The 23,130-nt window shown below is 37.9% G+C and overlaps 1 protein-coding gene across 3 annotated transcripts in view; it reads left to right on the top strand.

Annotated features, from left to right (window-relative positions):
- Positions 1-20,438, top strand: part of RALA (RAS like proto-oncogene A) — a 29,887-nt gene extending 9,449 nt beyond the window's left edge. For all 3 annotated transcript variants that reach the window (XM_038128313.1, XM_038128315.1, XM_038128314.1), the window contains exons 2-5: positions 9,200-9,354; positions 10,136-10,344; positions 14,746-14,920; positions 18,488-20,438. In XM_038128313.1, the coding sequence (XP_037984241.1) occupies positions 9,241-9,354; positions 10,136-10,344; positions 14,746-14,920; positions 18,488-18,610 (621 nt within the window). In that variant the 5' untranslated portion in view covers positions 9,200-9,240 and the 3' untranslated portion in view covers positions 18,611-20,438. The remainder of the gene's footprint in view (positions 1-9,199; positions 9,355-10,135; positions 10,345-14,745; positions 14,921-18,487) is intronic.
- Positions 20,439-23,130: the final 2,692 nt, after the last annotated feature.

The following is a 23,130-nucleotide window of genomic DNA, read 5'->3' as shown; positions in this document are numbered from 1 at the left end:
TAGGTGACACTAACTTAAATGTGTTCTTGAAATGTTTCACTGAGTTGTTATTGGAATAGCACTAGTTAAGAACCTGAGCTGTTGATTCTACATTACTAAAATTCATCCTTGTAGGCTATATGTTTATTCTTATGTTTGGGGGGGATGGGGGTTAGGAAGAGTGTCTTTGTTCCATATCAAATGCACCTCCCATTAATGTAACTTGACTTTTGATTATGGATTACTTATGTGGGAGGCTCTTCCACAGATGTCCCCCTCATCTGTTTCAGCCTTTCATGGTAAAAAAATCAGCTGTAGTACCATAGTACCTGTTTGTGTGCCTTTCCTCTGAATCCATACAAGACTGTGGATAGCTTTGACAGGCTAGTGGCATGTACTTGTAATTGTTCATTATTCTGTCATGTCTGCTGTGACTGTTAATACTCTTCTCATGGTGTATAATCTTAAATCAATACAAAACTAATGCCTTCTATTAATATGCTAGATTACAGCTCTTCATGTTTACAAATTAAATATGAAAGAAGACATGACCCTTACCCTTTGTGTTACAGCACTTCAGCACTGTCAGCCTCAGAAAGCTAAGTGCCCTCAATGATTACAGTAGACTGAGAGAGGGCACCAGCCACGTCCTGAACTTGTAGAAGCAGGAACAGTATTCTAGACTCTTACGTAAATGTGTATATTAGCAAAATTATCTCACAGTGTAACTTTAGTTGGTTGAACTATGAAAGCAAGCTTTAACCTTGTGTTAACCTTGGTGGTGGGCTTGAGTTTGCTGCTCTTTCCACTCATCTTTGGATCAGTCCAGTTATGTGGCTATGACAGTCTGGTCAGAGAGAGAAAGCTAGATAAGCCTTCCCATTAATTGGTCTGGGAAGCTTTAGAGACCTGGAGAGAAAGAATGATAATCAAATGATAAACAATCTGCAGGTGGTGTTTTTAACAAGTTGTTTTTCTCATGAAGAGGATGTCTTCTTAATTAGCCAATCATGTGAAATGTGTTGATTAAATGACCAGTCAGGTCCCCCTGTAGTGAACCAGTGTATAAAAGAAGAGGTTCGAATAAATGCAGGGCTTCTAGCCTCTCAGCTTTCTGATTTGAGTCTCTGTCATCTGTTCCTGATTCAATGGTGACACAGATAAACCATTGCAAGTATCTAGCATTCTTCCCAGTGTTTTGTAATAGCCATCACATAACTTGAAAAAAGTGAGATACCTTCAACAGTTGCTGGGTTATGGTTGAGGTACCCTAGAACACTTGTGTTGTTTTGCTACAGTGTTCATAGGCTGGAGGTGCTGTAGTTTTGCTCTCCCTGTGCTCAGCTACGTATTGTTCTGGGCTGTCTTTGGTACCGGAAGACTTTTTTAGGTAACATATCTCTTCAAAAAACAGTATAGGTTAGTTTTTATCTCAAGCAATTTCTTAAGGGCTTTGCCACCTAATAGTTGCACTGGTGCTATTGGGAGAAAGGACATGGGAATATCAGACAAACTGTTGCTGGTTCAGTTCATGTCAGCATTGCAGATACTCACACTTGGGCTCAAGGGCTGTATGTTTTGTCAGCTGTTCATGTGGACAGTGATGTAGCTGCTTTGTTTTCTTTCCAGTACACTACAGGGTTTGAAATCTTAAGACTTTCATTTTGTTCTAGACTGTTTCTGTTGTCCAATTTGTCAGGGTTTTCATGTGCTGCTCCATATGGTTTCAAAAAATTTCCTTATGGAAGTACTTCCCCAGAAGTCATCTTGCAGGAAGCCAAAGAGGCCTTTTAGTAAGAAAATGCTGAAATGATGACTTAAAGCATATGAAAGACATATCTGTTCTCACTTCAGAAAGTGCAGTTTAGTTCATGGTCATGCCCAGAAGTTGGCACTAAGGCCCTGTGGAGCCTCTGGGAGACTGTTGGAAGTTTGTGAACTTGTTTCTCATGTTTTATTGACTTCTTGTTGGACAAATTGCAATTCTGATGATGTCTTAAGAATATAAAGCTATGGGCATGTGGGAACTAGTATTCTTTATAACAACACAACGTAATTTATGGGATGGATGGGCCTCTGTTACTGGGTGAAGAGTTCACTGGTTGGCTTTTCCACTTTAAGTGCCTGGGTATGGTTATGATTTGAAGTACTTGTCTCAAGGAGCTGGGAAATTTGGGCCTTTTGCCTGAGGAAATTTGCTTCTGCTGAGAGATAGAACTGAAGTCAGTCTTCTACCCTTTACTTTTGTTAGTAGATGTGTTGTCAGTCACTATAGGAAATTTGTTCTGTGGGTGTGGGAGCCATAAGCACCTTCTAAGGTGTGCCCTAGAAAGCTTTGGAAAGAAGGATTCTTATGAAACCTTGAATGTGTTTCAATTGCTTGTTAAACTCATGGGAAGCTTCAAATCCTAAATCCTAGTTCAATATGTTTATGTCAAAGGATTGTTTTCAGGACATAAGGAAATACTTGCTGTAAAAGTTTCTAACTTGTTATGAGGCTGAGTTTCAGAAGGCCTGTTTCATTATCTAATGAGATTACTCATTACTAAGATAGGTTTGAACATTTGGTTTCCTTCTTGTCTTTCTCTAGTCTACTACTTAAAGTTTGTAGTGATTATTTAACATTTGAAATACTTGTTTTACCTGAATAAAATACTGATGTTACTTCGCGCAGAGCTTGATGGATATTGTGCATTTAAACTGTAATAAAACACCAGTCAAACTTGATGACACAACAATAATGCTGATCTAACTTTTAAAACTTCCTTATTCTCTAGTTCTTAAAGCAACTGGTATCATGTTCCACCTGTGTCTTCACATATCCTATCAATCTCTGGGTCGTGGGGTGTTTCTGCTGATCTGGTTTGAATGTTGTAATTGGAACCAGATGATGGGAGGGTTAGATTCTGCTTGCCTGGAGTTGCATCCCTCCTTTTCCAGGAATGCTTTTGTTGCAGAAATATCTGAATCATTTGTGAGGTGTCTTGCAGATATTTGGCACTTAGTATGCTGGTGCTATTTTCAAACAATGCATTCTCAAGTATACTTTTGCTCTTGTTAACCAAACTGAAACTGTGGGGCTCAATAAACAATGAGTTAGCTGGTTGAATTTGTGATATTTTCACAACAGATAAGATTATATTACTTCATGGTCCTTGGAAATATGTTGCCACTTTTCAAATTTCTTGTTCCTGTGCTTTTTCTTCGAAAATTGAATTTGTAATTTGTAGGTCACATGAGGCAACAGAGTTTTGATACACTTTGGGAAACTACAAAACTTTGGAGACTTTTTAAACTCACTTTGGAAAATACTGTCAAATAATTACCATAGATTTTTCACTTTAATGTGAAATAAGTTGTGGATTGTGTTTCTAGAGGTGATATATACTAAGTGTAAAGTGCAGAGTAGTGCAGGCATTAATTTCTTCAAGTAAAAAAAAGTTATTTGTTTAGACCAGTATAATTTTCCACTGTAAAATTTTCTTTAATTGTTCAGTAAGTAATTGATAATTTTTGCCTCTCTGGAAGTATTTTGGTCAAAGCGTATTAACAAGTTCTTAATATTGTGCAGGCAGCTCACATACTGCAGTTAAATTATTCCTGTTCCTTCAAATGTATCAAGTTCTAGCTCTGTTAAACAGAGTAAAGGCGGGTGTGATAATGTATCAGCTAGCAGTTGTAATTGATGGTTTTTATATAAAGCAGACTTCAGGGAACAAAATTACTCATCTTAAAAGTGAGTGGGTAATGAGGTTAATATGACAGACTTCCAAATCTTTATGTAATCTTCTCTTAAAGGAGAGGAAATTAGCTAGGATTTAGTTTTGATGTATTAGTTTTATGTAGGCTATAAAATTGATAATAAAAAATTGTTTTGCAATTTATGAAAGGCACCACTTTCTCTACTTATTAACTGGAACCAACTATGCTAACTGTACCAGCTATCTGTAAATACAAAGCTATGTTTAACTAGATCCCTTCAAACAAATGTCTGCAGCAAATCAAAGTCTGCCTATTAAGGACAACTGCATATTCACAAGGCCTGCATTCAGCTTTATGTATAGTAGTGAAGAAGATGCCAGCTGAACTTGTGCCTGTAATGATGTGACTTTGGTGTAATGCTTTTCTTTTCCTGGTCTGTTCTCATTTGCGTTCCATTTATGAGACTCCAAGGAATTAAAATGAATGGAATAGCTTCTTGACTTCTTTTGGTCACCTTGTCTAAGACAATGAGACTGATCATCTGCTCTGTTCTTTGTTAGTTTTTGGCCTCTTGGCCAGTTTTGGGTACATTTTGACAGAGATGTAGATGTCTTGGATATGATTGTTTGATAAATGTCTTCAGTATTTGGTGCTAGCTAAATATGGGGAATTCTGTACCCTGTGATCCACAGCCTTCCCTGTGAAGGAAAGGAAGCAATCTAAACTGGATGTCTATTACCCTTTTTGGATGGGATGCAACTGTTCTGTTGGCCACTTTTTTGCTCTCCTTTAGTGTATGAACCTTGGGATTATTGTACTGGAGAGGGATGTAGAGGACAAATGGAATGGATATGTAAGGAAACGTGCTTTGATTGGTTTTGGAGCAAGTTATTATGTAAGAAAAAGCCAACAGAGGAATAGGACAGCTAAAGAAGAGTCATCTCAGTTAAGATGAGTGAGGGATAAAACCCATAAGGGGGTTTTTTTGTCCATAAGCGTATTTTTATCTCCATTTATTTGGCTGAAATAGTAAATAGGAGGACAAAGTAAAGACTAATAAAGAGACATCAAGGATCCCTGCTTTTTGTTTTTTTCCTTTCCTAACTTGTATTTATAAAGATTTTTCCCTGAAAATATTGTCCCTGGAGATCAAAACTACTTTTTGAGCTGGCACCTGATTATCTCTCTTCTCTTCTGGATCTGGAGGTAACCATTCTGTGTTTCAAGACTTTGCAGAAGTTAACATAATACTGTGTCCAAGTTGTGTTACACTATCCAGCTCACTCCTCTAGTGGGTGGAGCTACATGTTGTGTTTAAATCCATGGGGGACTAAAGGTAACATTGTATTTTTTTGTGCAGAGGACCTGTGCAGGCTGTAATGTATAAAAACTTCTGAGAAGTATTGTTACACGTGGAAGCCAATCGCTCAAGATAAGCAACAGATTTACAACTCCAGATGGAAGTTCCTTGATGATTTTAATAATGTAAAAACAACTTTAAAAGTTGTTTAGCTACCTACTTTCCTTTGATCACATTTCTAGACTGTTGGACAAGACGCTGTCTTGTCCACTATCACTGATGCTGACATGAATTATAATTTCTACTCCTGCAGTTTTTAGTTTAACTAATTGCTGGCTAGCCTGGCTCAAAAAAAAAAAAAAATCCTAGCTCCAGCTGGAAGCCTGCCATTAAATGGAGCACAGAATCATGGGTGTGTTCATCTGCAAACAGGCAATAAAACAGCTGTAGGAGCTTTGAGAACTGCTTACTTTGTCTGAGCAGTCAGAGATTCATTTGTTTGTGTCTTTATCTGCTCAAATATGTTGGAAAAGGGCAGCTTCCTAGGAGTTTATCTGCAGTAGAGTTGAGGCCTGATCCATAGCATGGTGGTTAGACAACATTCTTGCCCTTCTGAATGAAGACACTGCAGTACATTGCATAGCCAGTTAAACTTTTGCTTCCCTTCCAGCTTGTTGAACCACATGAAGAATTGTTTAAGAGTAAACTTTTGTATATGTTACCATCTGAATTGATGTGATGGGAATTCCAATGGGTGTGGTAAAAAGCTGACTTGTATAAATGGATAATATAGCTATTGACAGCACTGTGCTTGGCTCTTTTTAAACATCTTTCTTCTGTAGGTGATGTAGGATTTGACTGTGGGATAACCCCATGTTTATCTTCTGACCTGCAAGTAGTTTTGCACTTATTAAGCAAAATTAAGCAACCCCATGGTATGCTTAATAAGGAAGTATTCTTTTTGAGCTTCATACAACAGGGTTCTTGTGATAGTCTCTGTCTGTTATATCGTAATTATAAAGTAGGACAGTTCAGTAACTAGATATGACCCAAATTAATACTTCTTATGAAAATAAGTCAGGCTACATAAATTACAAGCAGAAAGACTTTGCATGAAACTTCATCTCAGGTGCTTTACTGTTAAAATTGGAATCTAGGTTCTTCTTTGTATTTCAAAGCACACTGAAACAGGTAGAATCATGCCAATAGGTTAGAAGTTATCCCTTTCAAGGTCTTTCTTCTCTCTGGCACAATATTTGCTCTGAAGCAGTATCTTTGGATTAAGTGTTGTTTGCACAGTATCATATTGTATTGTACTTGCATTGTTTGTAACTTATTTCTCTCTGTTTCCGCATTGTCTGCTACTTAGCAGATCTGAGTTTTTGCCAGCAGATCTGAGTTTTTGCCAGCATTATATCTTTATTGGCTTGTGAAGAACTTGGGAGCAAAGTGACATCCCTGAGCCACCTCCTACTCCAAAATGTGGCACAGTGTTTATGACAAGTTTATCTTGAAGATTTGAAGTCTGTGGTAGTGTGAAGTTTTGCTATTTTCAGTAACCTAATGGACTGTTGTTTACTGACAATTATTTGTCAGGATCAAATTGGAAATGGAAATGTTTTGGGTTTTTTGTGGGTCAGCTGCTGCAGAGAGTACAAAAAGCGGCAACTTGTTTGTCACACTGGGACACTACTTGTTGAATTGTAAGTTGAAGTAAAATATGAATTGTCCCATTGCTCAATCTACTTAAAGACTGGAGATTAATTTACAACAAATATTACAGTGAAATATTTCTACTGTGCATTTAAGTTTTTTTCAGACTGTTGTATTGTTAGCCTAGACTCACCTGAGTGAGGTGCTGCTGGGTTCATTTGGACTTGTTCCAGTATTGGAGTACTTACAGAAGAATAGTCTGTTTTCTTGCTCAGTAAGATTAGAGTAGGTCACATCCAGGTGGATATTGTAATCTAACATTTGCAAACTGAGCTGTTGTCAGTTGATAATTCATTCAGATGAATTTTCTTTCTTACTTGTCTGACACACATACTAAGAAGCATGATTTTCTGGATGCGTTTTTCCTTTTAAGAGAAAAGTGCACAAAGACAAAACAATGTAGTAGATTGAAAGCATGCACGTGACAAAGAGCTTGTAGTGTAATATTAGTTGTATTTCTCTGCTATATCTCTGTACTGAGTATAGCACCTTACTTATGCTTATTTTGCTTAGATAATCTTTCCAGGGAAAATAATTTTACTTACTTTTCAGTTGCATTTTCAGAATTCTTTGACAGTAGAATAGGTAGCTGTGCTGATGTGATCTCAAGAGTTTTTCACATAATTTGTGGGTTTAGCTTGGTAGGCAGGCAAGTCCCACTGCTTGCTTGCTCCTCCTGCCACTGGTGGGAGTGGGGAGAGAATTGAAAGGGTAAAAGTAACAAAACTTGTGGGTTGAGATAATGATAACTTAATAAATATTTTTTAAAAAGGAAAACAAACCTAAGAAAAGCTATTAAAAGAAAATTTCCTCACTGCTAGCTGACCAATGCCCAGCAGTTCCTGAGCAATGTCAGTGCTGATGGACTTCAAACCTCTCTGTCTGACAACTTTTATGGATAACTTAATAAATGTTTTTTAAAAAGGAAAACAAACCTAAGAAAAGCTATTAAAAGAAAATTTCCTCACTGCTAGCTGACCAATGCCCAGCAGTTCCTGAGCAATGTCAGTGCTGATGGACTTCAAACCTCTCTGTCTGACAACTTTTATGGCTAGGCTATGGCATGGTGATATCCCTTTGGTCAGGTGGTCCAGCTGCAGCTCTCCTAGCTGCTTGCTCATCCCCAGCCTGCTCGCTGGCATGGCGGTGTGAGAACCTTGATGGCATGTATTTATTTTACTTCCATGAAGGATTGGCTTAATCTCCAATGAAGCTTTAGTCATCGTGCTTTTATACTACCTATATCACTGCTAACCAAGCCTTAGTGCATGGCCTCAACTAGGGTTTTTGATACAAGTTTTAAGAAAGTTGTCGTGCATCACATTCTGATTGTTTAAGCGACACAGAAGGGTAATTCATTATGGGGTAGGATGTAATTTTAGTGTGACGTTGTCGAATAATCATGATGGCTAAAGGTAACAAGGTAATCATGATAAGTTACTATGCTGTATTATTATCTGGTAGTTACATAACTGAGCCATGTGAATGTGCTCTTTTTCAGTTTTTAATTTAAAAAATGAAAGTTACATTTGGTTTTCAATTGCTACCATAAATCTTTTTTGTATTTATATATGTAATGAAGATGTCATTGTCTCTTTTGGAGTTCAGACCTTGTTTTGACCTGAAGTCTCTGGAAGAGAGCGCATTCTGTCACTGTGCAGAGACTTCCCTGTGTTTTAAGAACTGTGCAAGCATTCACAAATACAGTTTTATTACTATTGGGATAGGTAGAGAATGAAACAGAAGTGTGGGAAAATAGAGATCCACTAAAGCTATAGCATGCAGTATTTTTTAAAAAGTTAATGGAATTGCTACTTTTTGTGCTTGTGCACACATGCATTAAACTGTGTGAATTAGCTGTCATATAGCCCCTTGGTGTTGGTGAGATGCAGAGATTTGTGTTTTAACAAGCAGTCACAGGACTGAAACAACTACTCCAAATATACCAAATAATTACATTTGTGGGCAAGTTGAATCTTTCCACTCTGTCTAAACTAGATTGTTTTGGTTTCTGACTTACTGAAACTGGGACTTTTAGATCTTAAGTTTGCTTGCTTTTCCTGTAAAAGTACTCTAGCTAATCCTTGCTGCTGTGTCTTAGTGCTTGCCATTTAAACTGGAAATCCCTTCAAAAGTCTGTTTCCTTGCCCTCCAGCTGTCATATCATGTTTTCTTATATGGTGTTGACTCACTGTGGCTTCCTTTTTCAATTCTTGTAGTAAACTATGAAGAATTCTTGACACCTACTGTACCACTAAAAGAAAATGCTACATATTAAAATGCTGCTTCCAAATGGTGAAGGATTTCTTTGCTTAATTAAAAAAAAAAAAGACATGAGCTCAGTATAACTTGTGGAATGGTTTCCAGTGAAAGAGCAGGTAGCTTTCACCAAAGCAGAACTGAAATTAAGTCATTGAATATTTAGGAATTTGAAAAAAAAATCCAATTAATCAATTCATGTGAGAGAAAGAAAAGAAAACTAATGAAGAAATCTCTTTCTTTTAGATTTTTCCGTTTGATACCTGTGAATTTTCTGCAATCCAAAGATGGCAGCAAATAAACCTAAAGGACAGAATTCATTGGCTTTGCACAAAGTCATCATGGTGGGAAGCGGTGGTGTAGGAAAATCTGCTTTAACACTACAGTTTATGTATGATGAGGTAAGAGTCTGTCATAGAAATTATCTCAGGAAGTGCCTGCTACACAGTGTTGTTACATTTGTAGAATTATTTTTTGAAAGGGTCTATATGTGATGTGGTATGAAATTCAGCAGTTAAGTGAAACAAAAACATATTTTGAGATTACTGATTTGCCCTTTAAAGGTACCTGTGAAGGTAAAATTTGGCCTTTTTCAGACTTCTCAGCTGTTAAATACTCTGTCATATTACTAGAATATTTTTGCATTGATCACTAGGCTTAGGACTTAGTTATTATAGCTCAAAGCTTCTTCACTTAGTTGAGTTGCATGACACCTGAAACAGCCAATTTCTTCCAGGAAAATGAGGACAGGAAAGAATCAGTTTCTCTCTTTCTTTTTTTTTTCCAATGAAAGTCCTTTCAATATGAAGTCATAAGCTAAGCATTCAGTGTACTTTCAAAGTAGATACTAAATATATCTAAAGTCAAGACTACCTGATTTCATAATGGATCGCAGACAGATGTTTGCGTAGAAGAAGTTTGGGTAGGGCACACACTGATGTTTTGAAATTACCTCTACATTTCCTTATAATGGCTGAGGAAAGCAAAAACCTAAAAGGTGTTTGGGCTGATGATGAGTCTGCTTTAACTGCGAGTTGTTTGAGTACTTTCCAGGGCCTAAATGCACAATGCTTAGTTATTAATTACAGTACCCATTTAATGTTTGCTATATCCAGATGCACAAACAATAGCAATTGTCTTGTTAAGGCATGATTTTACATCATGAAGGGTTTTTTTTTCTAGTTTGTTGAAGACTATGAGCCCACCAAAGCAGATAGCTACAGGAAAAAGGTGGTTCTGGATGGGGAAGAAGTCCAAATTGATATATTGGATACAGCAGGGCAGGAGGACTATGCTGCAATTAGAGACAACTACTTCCGAAGTGGAGAAGGTTTTCTTTGCGTCTTCTCTATTACAGAGCTGGAATCCTTTGCAGCGACTGCAGACTTCAGGTAAGTTACAAGGCAAGATGACCATTCTAATTACACTGAGATGATTGAAAGTGATTTTTTTTTGTGTGTGTGTTTTGTAATTTCCTTTTGGTGGCCCAGATGGGATGGCAGCTCTTACTGTTGTCACATAGTGTTTTGAACAGATGCCTAGCCAGGCCTTTGCTATCTGTAGAACTTCAGATGTCTTAGCTGCTGTGTTTCAGAATACCAGAAAGGCTATTACCACAGAGCAGATAGACAGCAACATTCAGAAGATAGCTGCCTCACCATGGTCTCAAACACAGACTGTATCATATTAAAACTCTTATGATAGTAATGGAATATTATACAGGTGGGAGTATATTGCAGGCGTTTAATTTCAGTTGAGAGAGAAAACATTTAAGTAACTCATTACTGTATTTTTAAAAAGACAAAAGATATCAGAAAACAGTTTATCAGTTGAAAGTGTAGTGAAATAGGAAAAGCCATAATATTTGAAAGAAAATTGAAAATTGAAAGGAAACAAATATAAAAAGGAGTTATCTGCATCCCCTTGAAATTAGTCTTCTTGGAGATGCTGTCACAGTTCAACTTAATTAGCATTAAGTAGCAGCATGTTTAATATCTCTTAAGGGAGGAGGAAGAGGTATGGAGAGGGGAAAAAGTAAATTTTTCATCTTCTGGTGTTTTTAATTTATTTCTGCGTCTATATATCTGTATTTCTGTATTTTGAGAGAGTGAAGAGCAGGCCTTTTTTGTTTGCAGGCTTATGGTAGGTACTGTCAATCATGGAGGACAGTTTAGTATAGTTCAGTTCCACTAGAGTGCAAAATGATGTATTCAACTCTATTTAAAATCATGCCAATGCTTCAAAGTATATAATCTTTGGCCTTAGAAAAAGTCCTACTTTCCAGTAAAGGTGAGAGTTTACAGTAGTTAGAAACAGTAGCGGTTTTCCTGTTGATACAGGAAAAAATGAAAGAAAAAAATCCCTTTAAATAAAGATATAAAAATTCTCCTCAGTCCTAAGATGAAAGTGAACCATAGAAGACTACATGCTAAAATATAACTCAGAAAAATGTATTTTTCTGCTCTGTGTAAAAGTAATCTGTATCTCTTGAAGGTATGAGTAAAGTACCTTTGGCATTGTTGGGTAGTCTGAGGGCATACTACTCTTAATAGTTTGAAAGCAAACCAGTGAGAGATTCCAAGTCAGAACTACAATTTAATGGGAAAATTAAAATAAAGGCAGAAAATACTGGCTTAAACTGACAGTCAAGATACAGCCTGATACCCTGTTGGTCGGGGTGGTGGGAGCAGTCTGATTAAATGGTGGCTGCAGTCCTTTTGGAGTGATAGATGTGGTTCTGTTGAAGCAGTGATCCTGTAGAAGGGTCTGCTCTTCCTCTGAAGGTCCAGTGGTGGTTATGTAGCTCTTGTCTGGGAATTCAGTAAGTAGGACTGCCTCCGGTGTTACAAACGTCAGATTATATCCAGGTAGGAATGCTTAGTTCCTTCCTCTGGGCAGAGCATCTCCCAGTGTGATGATGTAATTTTATGAGTCATGCAGTGAGACTTGATGGCCCATTAGCAGAAGGTAGTCCCTGGAGAGAGTTATCATGGATGAGTCATGGAAGAAATAAAGAACACGACCCCATCTGTTTTTAACAGCTTACAAAGATGATAGAATACATACTTCTGGTTACAACTTATATTGTAACCTATGACAACTACTTAAGAGCCAAATATTAAAGAAAATTACAAGAAAAACTTGGTTTTTTGCTTTCATTTTGTTCTGCTGGAATGGCAGACTTCCAACAGGAGAGCTTTTTACTGCAATTCAGTGGGGTTCCTGGTATGCTTTGAAATGCCATTGCTCCAAGTAACTTTTTTCAGTAGAATACAGACCTGCAATGACAATACTTTTAAATGCTTGAAAGGTTGTTTGTTAAAATTTGGGCTTGCTTTGAGTAGAATTGTTCTGGCTTTCATAGTGTGGATTTTTTTTAAGTTCTCAATTTCAAGCTGGCACATCATTAATTAGATATTTCTTGTCTAGCCTTCACAAGGGGCTCAACAGAGAATATGAATATCATAATCTGAATTGCTGTTAGGCTAACTTTTTACATTTTTGTAAAAATGTAAAAGTTTGTTTGGCATCTGTGGTGTCTATCCCAGGTACCCACCAAAGCCCCTCTATCTCTTCCATGCTCCGCTGGACAGGGAAGAGAAAATACAATGAAAAGGCTGAGTTTAGGACAGGAAGAGTTTACTTACTGATCACCATCACAGGCAAAACCAACACTGCTTGGAGAAAGGAATTGAATTTATTGCCAATCAAAATCAGAGCAGAATAATGAGAAGCAAAACTAGCCTTAAAAATGCCTTCCACTCCACCCCTGCCTCCTTCCTGGACTCTACCTTCTCCTTCCCAGTGGCGCAGAGAGACAGGAAATGGGGCTTATGATCAGTTCATCACACGTTGTTCCGCTGTTGCATCTTCCTCAGGGAGAGGAGTCGTTCCCCTACTCCAGTGGGGAGTCTCTCCCATGGGAGACAGTTCTCCATCAACTTTTCCTGAGTTGAGTGTGAGTCCTTCCCACAAGCTGTAGCTCACTAACTACTCTAGCATGGGTCCCTTTCCATGGGCTGCAGTACTTCAGGAGCAGACTGCTCCAGCATAGGTCCCCACAATTCCTGCCAGTAAACCTACTTTAGCATGGATCCCTCTCTCCAAGGGCTCACAGATCCTTGCCAGGAGCATACCCCAGCATGGGTGTCCTCCATGGATTGCAGAGGAATCCCAGCTCTGATGCCTGGAGCACTTCCTCCCCCTCCTCACTGAGCTTAATATCTATATAGTTGTTCCTCTCACATATTCTCACTCCTTTCCTCTCTGAGTGCAATACCTGTGCAGTATTACTTTTAAATAAGTTAATACAGAGATGTTACTACCCACCATTGGCTTGGCCTTAGCCAGCAGTGGGTCTGTCCCAGAGCCAGCTGCCATTGTCTCTGCCAGTAATGGTCATTTGGGAAGATTCTGGCAGCTTCTCACAGAAGCCACATCTATAGACCCACCACTAACAAAACCTTGTCACACTAACCCAGTATAGCATTGCCTGGATAACTAGTGTTGAAAGCTACTAGTTTTTACCAAAAGTCTTATTTGCACAGGTACTGCCGTGATGCACTGAGTTTTCTTCTGGCCACTTTCCAGATCCCCTGGCTATTCAAACTACTGGATAGCTGCAGACTCTGTTAAACCATTTGCACTGGTATTTGTCTGGAAGAGGAGAAATGTTGCTTTGTGATTATACCTCATATGTAAATATGGTGTCACAGTCTGCCTCAAATGCACAGTTAAAAAAAAATTTGTGGACTATCTGCAGTTTCTCAGCTCTGTGAGTAGGCTTCCTCCACAAGACTGCATGCTATTCAGAGCCTCTTGTAATGTAAGCATCCTGCTGTATACCAAATCCAGGCCCTTTAGAATATCAATTACTTAACTCTATTCAGCTTCTCTCCCTTCAACTTTAAATTTGGTCTCACCTCAGCCATCAAAAGATATTCATTTCTCTGTGCTTTTTGTCAGTCTTTCAGGAATTGTTCCATGATAAAGGGCTACATTTCACAACTAACTTTATACTCCTTTTTTTCATAGACAAAATACAGAATATTCTTCTTCTGAGACAACTCTTCTTCCTGATAGTATTAATGCATTTTCGATTAGAAGAAAACTTTCATTAATTTTTTTAAGTGTTGAAGACTTGAGCACCAAACTATTTGTAGTATTGAGTATTATTTGTAGTTTTAAACCTGTCATCTTAGCAGTTAAAACAGTAGCAGGGTCTGTCCTTAAAAATCTGATGCATATACAGCTTGTGTCTGTACACAGGTATGTATTTAAATGAAGATCTCTGGAGAAACTGAATATAATTGATTTGAGAAAGATTCCTGAGAGGAATCGATTTTTCTCTTGATATGCTATGGACCATTTCATCAGCTTTAAAATGGCACATTTTGTTAGGAAAGAATCAGCTGTTAATCTGAAACTTGGATAGTTTAAAAATTACCATCAAAAACAGTAATGTAAGGACAATGGTAGATGCTCTCAAATAACACTGTTAATGGAAATGAATTATTAATATAAATTCTCACCTAAACCAGTCCTGTTCTATTTTTTTTCATTTCTTACTGACTCAACTGCTTCCTTCCTTGAGGACTAGCTGTCTGTCTCTGTCTTCATTCTGTATAATGTCATAATGAGATTTAAGACTTTCTTGTTATATAAACTATATATTAGGAATAAGTGGCTTTTCACTGTAAGATGTGAAAGTATTTAGTCTGAGTTCTTCTTTATGTGTTCGAAGAATGCAAAGCTTAATTTTCTTTTCCTTTTTTTTTTTTTTTCTTCTCCAGGGAGCAAATCTTAAGAGTAAAAGAAGATGAGAATGTTCCTTTTCTGCTAGTTGGTAATAAATCAGATTTGGAAGATAAAAGGCAAGTTTCTGTAGAGGAAGCAAAAAACAGAGCTGATCAGTGGAATGTTAATTATGTGGAAACTTCTGCAAAAACACGAGCTAATGTTGACAAGGTAATAACTGGCCTCTTAATCTGTTTTTATTTTATCCCTCTTTTTCATGGGTCATACTCCTTATGTTCTTAATTTTAGCAATAATTTTGTGGAATTTTAATAGAATACTTCCTTAGCTTGCCAGGAGTGCATGACTAGGTGAGTCCTTGTAGAACAGTGAAGATGTTAGGCATAACACATTTATCCCATTCTAAACTGCAAGGAATCATTATTATCCAAGACCTTATAAAATTTTCTTGGGTCAGCTCTTTTGGCCTAGACTTCTCCTAGAAGAGATTCTGCTTCTGAACAGTGAAGAATACTTTCTGATCCTCATTATAAAAGCAAATATGGGAGGGATTTGAGCCTTCCCTACCCTCATTTAACCATCTGCCTCTTTGTATGTTGTTTTGATGAAGAATGGATGAACCCAAAAAGCTATGAAAAGCCCAGAAGTTCCTCATGAGTTTTCAGAGATAAAACCTGGTTCAGAACCTCGTAAGTTAAAGAGAGTATTTGTCTCCAAGAAAAGAAAATGCTGCTTAGTTGTAAGTGCTTCAGCAAGAATGCAAGGTCTTGCAATTCAGAGTAACTGTCAGCCTTGTAGACTGTAAGAGTCACAGTTGTGTGGCAGAAGAAATAAGTAGGTTTAATGCAATGTGCCAGCCTTTCAGAGCTTTTGACAAAGTTGATCCCACTTTGAATCACAGGTTTGTGTTGGAAGGATCCTTAAAGATCATCTAGTTCCAACTGCCCTGCCATGGGCAGGGATACCAATCATTTGATCAGGTTACTCAGGGCCCCATCTAACCAGGCCTTGAACACTTCCAGAGTTAGGGCTCTACAACTTCTCTGGGCAACCCTTTCCAGTGCCTCACTGCCCTCACAGTAAAGAATTTTTTTACAATTAATCATTTAAATCTCTCCCCTTTTAGTTCAAAATTGTTCCCGCAAGGGTCTTACCACAAGCTGTCCACATAAAAAGATGCTTTCTGTCTTTTTTTATATGCCTTCTTTAAGAACTGAAAGGCTGCAGTAAGGTCTCCCTGGAGCATTCTCTTCTTCAGTATGAATAACATCAGCTTTCTTAGCTTGTCTTCATAGTGGTGCCGCTCCAGCCCGCTGAGCATCTTTGTGGCCTCCTCTGGACCCATCCCAACAGATTCATTTTTTTGTTGTGCAGAGGACCCCAGATCTGGGCACAGCACTGCAGCTGGGGTCTCATGAGAGCAGAGTAGAAGGGGACAATCACCTACCTTGACCTGTTGGCCAATCCTCTTTTGCTGCAGCCCAGGATACCACTGGCCTGCTGGGCTGTGAGTGCACATTGCCAGGTCATGTCCAGCTTTTTATCCCTGAAAGCCCGCAAGTCCTTGTCTATAGGGCTGCTCTCAATAAGTTCATCTCCCTGTCTGTACTGATGTCTGGGTTTGCCCTAATCCAGATGCTGCATCTTGCATTTGGTGAAAAATTCTCTAATGTAAATCCATATGTATGAGCTGTAAATTACAGCATGAGAGCTGTGATGCAAATTCTCTTTTGCAATAACTGTTGGTTGTGTCCTGTCAGTTATCTTACTGAACAAACTGATTTTTCAGTACTATAGTGATTTAACCTACAGAACAGCACTGAGTTCTTAAGTACAGCAGAACTCATCCTCATTGTTGAATAAAGCCCTGATTTTTTTTGTTGTTATAAAAACTAATACATCTTTTAGTTTTAGTATATAACTTCAGTTAACAGCTATATATTACAATTGTAAAAATCCAGCTCTTCAAATCCACTTCATTATTGTTTAGCAGCTGGGGGAAACAAGTGCATATAATATATTCTTTCAGTAGCTCTTGGATCAATAGCCTTTGCACATACATGGAGCTGATGGCATAATGGATCCAGATGAGCATGTGTCATGTAGATTTATGGTTTGACAGGCCATAAATGAGACCTTGTTGGCACCAGTGAATACTGTGTGTTCTCACTTGCTTGAAGCATATGAAGTTTTGGAGTTTGCTTCACAAACTTGGGTTACTATTGTAACCTGGTCTCTCTGAATTCCAGAATCGTGATTTTATTCACTTGAAAAAACACAGCCAGCCTCCACTCCTTTTGACAAAGGCGACCTACTAAACATTTTCTCAGAAGGTTATGTATCCCAGACAGCTAAATACCGTTGTACAGTTGAAAGTACTTAAGCAAGTTGACAGTTGCATCTTGCCATTAGCACAGATTTAAATACAAGCAACTTAGCGCACATTTAAAAATCTAAAGGCAATCTCATTTCTTGATGGAAATGTTTAGTGTGAATTTGATGTGATGAAAGTTGATACTTTTCCTGCAATGTAATAAAAACCCACTGAGCTCTGTAGAGGAGCTTTTCAGCTCACACACTGTCCATGTTTCACAAATCTAATTCCTTGACATAGGTGTATTGCTTAGTTCAAATTTCAAAGTATCACAGAATATTCTGAGTTGGAAGGGACCCACAAAGATCATTGAGTCCAACTCTTAGGTGAATGACGCATATAGGGATCAAACCCATGACTTTGGTGTTATTAACATCATGCTCTGACCAACTGAGTTCATCTCAGGGCTGAAAAATGAAGCCTAGAGCACCTGGTATTCCCAGGTAGTTTTCTATTCAGGTACTAACCAGGCCTGATCCTGTATAGCTTCCAAGATCAGATGAGATGCAGCATTCTCAGGCTGATAGGGTATCTAAAGACTCTCTCCTGAGAGAAAAATTTTAGAATTGCTCAGCTGATTTCCTACAGTAAAATTATAAAGATGTATACATACTGTTTGCTGTAACCTTCTGTAAGTCAAAATCTGTTGTCAAAATTAGTAAAGTAGCTTTAAGCAGTCCAATCATAAAGCCTTAACTGTTTGTCAGTAGGATCTCTCTTACCTGAGTCAGTGGTGTATTTCCAACTTTGTCCTAAACCATTTGATGAAAGTGAACTTTATGTGTACTTTAATATTGTAATATGGTAGCTGCAGCTGAGATTACCTGATGTAAGAAATTGTTTATGTAGTTGTATGATTGAAGACTTTGCTTTAAAGGAAATGCTGGGTTTGTTTTTTTTCTCTAGTCACTTTGTGCTTAGACTTGCATCATGGAACATACCATACAACATATCATATGTGCATTTCAGTCTATGCTACTGCTCCATTAATAAGTTTCTAAAATTGGATGTTGCATTTTTTCAGCCTTTGCAGCTCATGACTTGAAATACTCAAAAGGTAAACTAATTTCCTCAAGTTTCCTCAGTAGTATATACATAAAATGTCTACAAACCTTGGCTGGTGATGAGACCCTTCTTTCAATTCTTGTTTAAAATTGCCTGAAGGATTCATAAGTGAATATCAGAAGATAAGGGAACATTATGGTGCTGTGAAACAAGCAGGATTGCATCGTATCAACTTGACCTTCAAAACCTGTGACAGATTTGTTGAATTAATATTTGTTTGCACAAACTTTTTGCATGTAATTGATTCTATTCAAAACAACTGAAGTGGATGTCAGTGATAGGTTAAATTAACTAATGTCTGTGGTTTGTTTTTGCATTTATCTTCTTATATCTTTTTCAGGTGTTTTTTGACTTAATGAGAGAAATTAGAGCCAGAAAAATGGAAGACAGCAAAGAAAAGAACGGGAAGAAGAAAAGAAAAAGCCTAGCTAAGAGGATCAGAGAAAGATGTTGCATTTTATAATCAAAAGCTTGGATTCCTTTCCTACCCTGACCATATACTAATAAAAACCATAATTTATAAGCATGCCATTGAAGGCTGAAGTGACTGAAATTACCCTAACATGTTGGAAAATGTAATGTACCACTAAAAGCATGACTTGGAGCGGCACTGAAAGTCAAATTCACTGAAAACAAATTATGTGGCTTCAAGAGAAGCAAAGTTCAGTCCATTTCATAATTGCCTACCTTCTCACATTTCTTCTGAATGTAGTGTTTCATAGGTAGTCTCTTCTTTAATAGTGAACAAGAGGGGCAAAGTATTACTTTGTGGGTTCTTATAAAGCATACTTTTTTATCACTGGTATTTGTCAATTCATCTTGTCTTTTGTTGCCTTGAAAATTACAATTGTGAACATGATACCTAACAAAGCAGTATGCAGCTGTTTTGCCATGGAGTTATGCAAATTAAAAAATAATAATGTATATGTGAACAGCTATGTTGAGGAAAACTATATCTGGTTCTGCATTACCTGATTAACTTAAAAGAGCGATGTAATCTTTTACATTGAAACATTTGAATATGCCTTAATTTTAAAACCCAAACATAGCAGGTTGCTTAATCAAGGGTGTATTTTCAACTCTGTTGCACAGAGACTATCCCTGTGCATCAGTGCAAGACTGCCCTCTCTGTGGAGCGCAGTTACTTGGATGATTTTGCTCACTAGCTGTCTGCTAGCAGTGTTTGTTCTTTAAATGTGTGCCATACTCTGGTAATGTGAATAATACAGAGCATATTCTGTCATCTGTAACTTGGTAGACAATATGGTATCTTAAAACTAAAAGGTCAGAATACACATAAGAGTGAAGTCATAAGCCTATGGCACATAAAAGCCTGGAATAGTTGTTTAAAATTTAACATGCTGGTACCTTGAAACTTCCCTTTTGCACATAGATTTTTGTCTAGATGTTCCTTGGGTTTTAACTCCCTGGAATTGGGTGGAGTGGGGCTGATCTAGTAGTGCTTACATGTTTTGAGTTAAGATGTTGTCTGGGAAATTCTGGTTAATTTCTTTTATGTTCCTAATACTTAGCTATTGGAACATGGTGTGTTATGCTGAAGCTCTTTGCAGGTTTTGTACTGTTTAGTCTATGTTGATTTTCAAATGGGGAGCAGTGTAGCTACTTTTTCTAGTTAATGTTGATATCAAACAATCAAATGTGCTTTGCAATACAGAAACCTTTAACATGCACATCCAAAATCCCTAAACAAAACATACTGCCTCAGTTGCTTCAGAACAAGAAGAATACTAGCACATGGGTAGTGTGCTACATCTTAACTAAAAACATACCAGAATGTTTGACGGTTTTGGACTCCTCTGGGGTGAGACAGACTAGATCAATTCCACAAACTGTTATACTTTTTATACATGTATAAGCCTATAACTGACAGTTTAAAATGTGCTCAAGAAAAGTAGATAACAGATATTTAACTTTCATGCTAACAGATGTTTTAGGGACTCAAGTCTTGGGAGTTACATTTGTCATGTTCAGTATTTATCAGTAGGAATTTTGTATGTGCATTTAGTAGACTGCCAAGAGCAGAATAAAAGTTACTCATGTAACTGGCAAATATAAGCCAGTCTTCATCTTACTGTGTACTCATTTGGGTCTATTTAGCCAGGGAGTCTAACCACTAACATTGTGACTTTGCTTTGGAACCTGTATACTGGGAACTGAGGTGTTATGAAGCCACTGGACACACAAAACTTGTCTTGGCTGATGCCTTATCCTGTCCTTTTATTTGCTATTTGAGCCATTGAAAGATGAATAAACTTCCATTTTTCTAAAATGCTTGTGCAGTGTTAATTGATAACTGTATTACTCATAAACATTGCTATAGCCAATGCCAATTGTCAAGCAGTTAAACCTAAGTACTCTAGAAGACTGGTTTATGTGCATGAAGAAAATTGCACACTAAACCAAATTAGTCTGGTAAAAAGCCACTTTTTAAAAGCTATGTATGTGCTGCCTTCTATCCATAGGTAATTTGCTTAGATGCTACAAGACTACCTGAAAATGGGCAACAAACTGAGGTAAGCTTGTTCCAAAATTACTTTTCTATAAGAATGGAAAGTGAGATTTAAAAAAATAACAAACAACAACAGCAACAACTAAAAACCCTGAAGAAACAAAACCCTAAATCTAAAAGAGGACAACCTACATAACTTTTAATAAAATAAAAATGCATTCTAAGTAATTTTTGGCACATTCAAGGAGAACTGAAGTGTGCTTCCTCAACCTGCAGGGAATATAGATTGCATCATTTATTACCAGATTTGGATATATCTTGAGAGAGTCATCCAAAGTGTTACATTTGCATCATAGAGGAGTGTTTTGTTTAGTTGGTTGTCTGAAATTCCTAGGTCTAGCTGCTCTGAGTGCTTCTGTGCCTGAGGGCACTTTTATCCCCTATTTCTTTAAGAAGCTGAAGACACTCTCTTCCCTGGCAAGATCAAAGCTTTCCATGGTAGTTCCCTCCAAATCCGCCTAATGCTGGCTGTATTGTTGCTCACTTTTGTGAAATGCAATATATGGTAAATCTGCAGAACAGAGAGAGATGCCTTAATTTGTAAAAAGCTATAAAGTTGAGTCTTCTGTTATGTATGAAACCAATGTTGAATTTTTATGCTAACTTTATTTTATTCTGTAGCTTTTCATAGCTTTAGAAACTCAATTGAATTTCAAAAATGTTGGCTAAGAAATCTGTGGTGTATTTGGTAATTTCTATAGCCTCTCACAGAATATACAGTAGTTTAACAATAGTGATGTCTAGCCATTTTCTTTGACTATTTCACAACAGCGTGAGGGTGTGCAGGAAGTCCGCATTCATAGAGACCTTGTTAATATCACAGTAGCGTGCAGAATGACCCTTCTGGCAATTCCAGTGGCAACCATAATGCAATAAAATACACTTAATATCTGAGGCTTGTGCTCACTATAGTCATAGGTAGGAACGAAATCTTTTATCTATTTATATGTGAAATGGGCTTGCTGAAAATCCTGGGCTCCATTTTGGGACACCAAGGTTTCCAGTGCCTCTATGAAACTACAGACTCAGAATATTCTGAGTTGGAAAAGGACTCACAAGGATCATCAACTCCAACTCCTGGCCCTGCACAGGATGTCCCAAGTCACATCATGTGCATGAGAGCATTGTCCGAACATATCTTGAACTCTGCTGGACTTTGTGCTGTGGCCACTTCCCTGGGAAGCCTGTTCCAGTGCCCAACCACTCTCTCCATGAAGATGCTTTTTTTAACATCCAAGCTACACCTCCCTGACACAACTTCATGCCATTTCCACAGGTCCGGTCACTGATCATGAGAGAAGAAACAGTACCTCCCCTCTGCTTTCCTTAGATTGAGGATGGTGAAGAGTGCAATGAGGTCTTCCTCCAGAGGAGAGGTGTCCTCTACTTGATTATAGGTCAATGCAAAATGTGGAGCAGCAGAGCAGTGGCTGATAACACGAGTGCATACAATACATTTAGTTGTATTGTCAGAACAGTCAGAACTGGATGAGAAGGTAAGACTGAGCCTATGACAACTGAAAATTGAAGAGGAAAAATTAATAGCACACGTTAATTTCTATACTTTCTCATTGTTAGACATGTTGGCTCTTGCATCCATGTGGATGCACAATCAGTTATGTGCATAAAATATTTCTTTCCAAAATCATTCCTACTAATTTTGGCTGTAATTATTTTAAATAAATGGGTATGTTTTAAATAAATGAATTATGAGAGAAACTTCTTGCATATTTTTGTGGTAATTTCAGCTTGTTACTAAAATTGAGTGGTAGGAAATGTGCCAGTGTTGCTATTACTGAAGCACACCTTAATCTTTGATCTAAATACATGGAGCAGACTGGGATATTTTGGTTAAAGCTTCATTGTCAAAAAAATGCTGAAATACACACTTGAGATCTGCCTAGGATTGGACATATGCCAAGGCTCTTCCCATTTTCAAGAGACCCTGAGTAGATCTAACTGCAAACTGGATACATGCCTTCTTTTTGTTTCCTATTCCTGGCAGCACCAGTACTGATTTTCAGGTATTTTCTTGTTATCTGAGTAACAGGTGAGATAGCACCTGCAGCAGTGTTGGACCTACATTTGCTCTACCCCTCTGCTGTTCTCTTCACAGACCTCACTCTCATTCCTCTCTTGGAAAGCGAGTAGGCAGTAAATGGTTACATTGTGTGAGCCACTCATCTGGTTAATGTTGCTTCCTGTGCTTGTGCTGTGAGCATGGAGTAAAAAGAAGTTGAAGGCAGGTAGGAGGAAACTTCACCCACAGACCCACTGCAGCCATAACCACAGCTGTGACAGCACCCTTACAATCCTCCATGGAAAGTCTGAAGGAGGATCTGGGACCTTGAAGTTGTGTGGTGTTATTCTTTTCTCTGTGCTTCTTACGGGTTGTGCATTTTCCACCCTTTCATTCTTTATTGATGCTATGACAGCTTACTGTTTGTCAGTGT

Source organism: Motacilla alba, chromosome 2 (assembly GCF_015832195.1).
Source record: "Motacilla alba alba isolate MOTALB_02 chromosome 2, Motacilla_alba_V1.0_pri, whole genome shotgun sequence".
Lineage (NCBI taxonomy): Eukaryota > Metazoa > Chordata > Aves > Passeriformes > Motacillidae > Motacilla > Motacilla alba.
The sequence above is the reverse complement of the archived record's forward strand: the minus strand, read 5'-3'. Positions and strand labels throughout refer to the sequence as shown.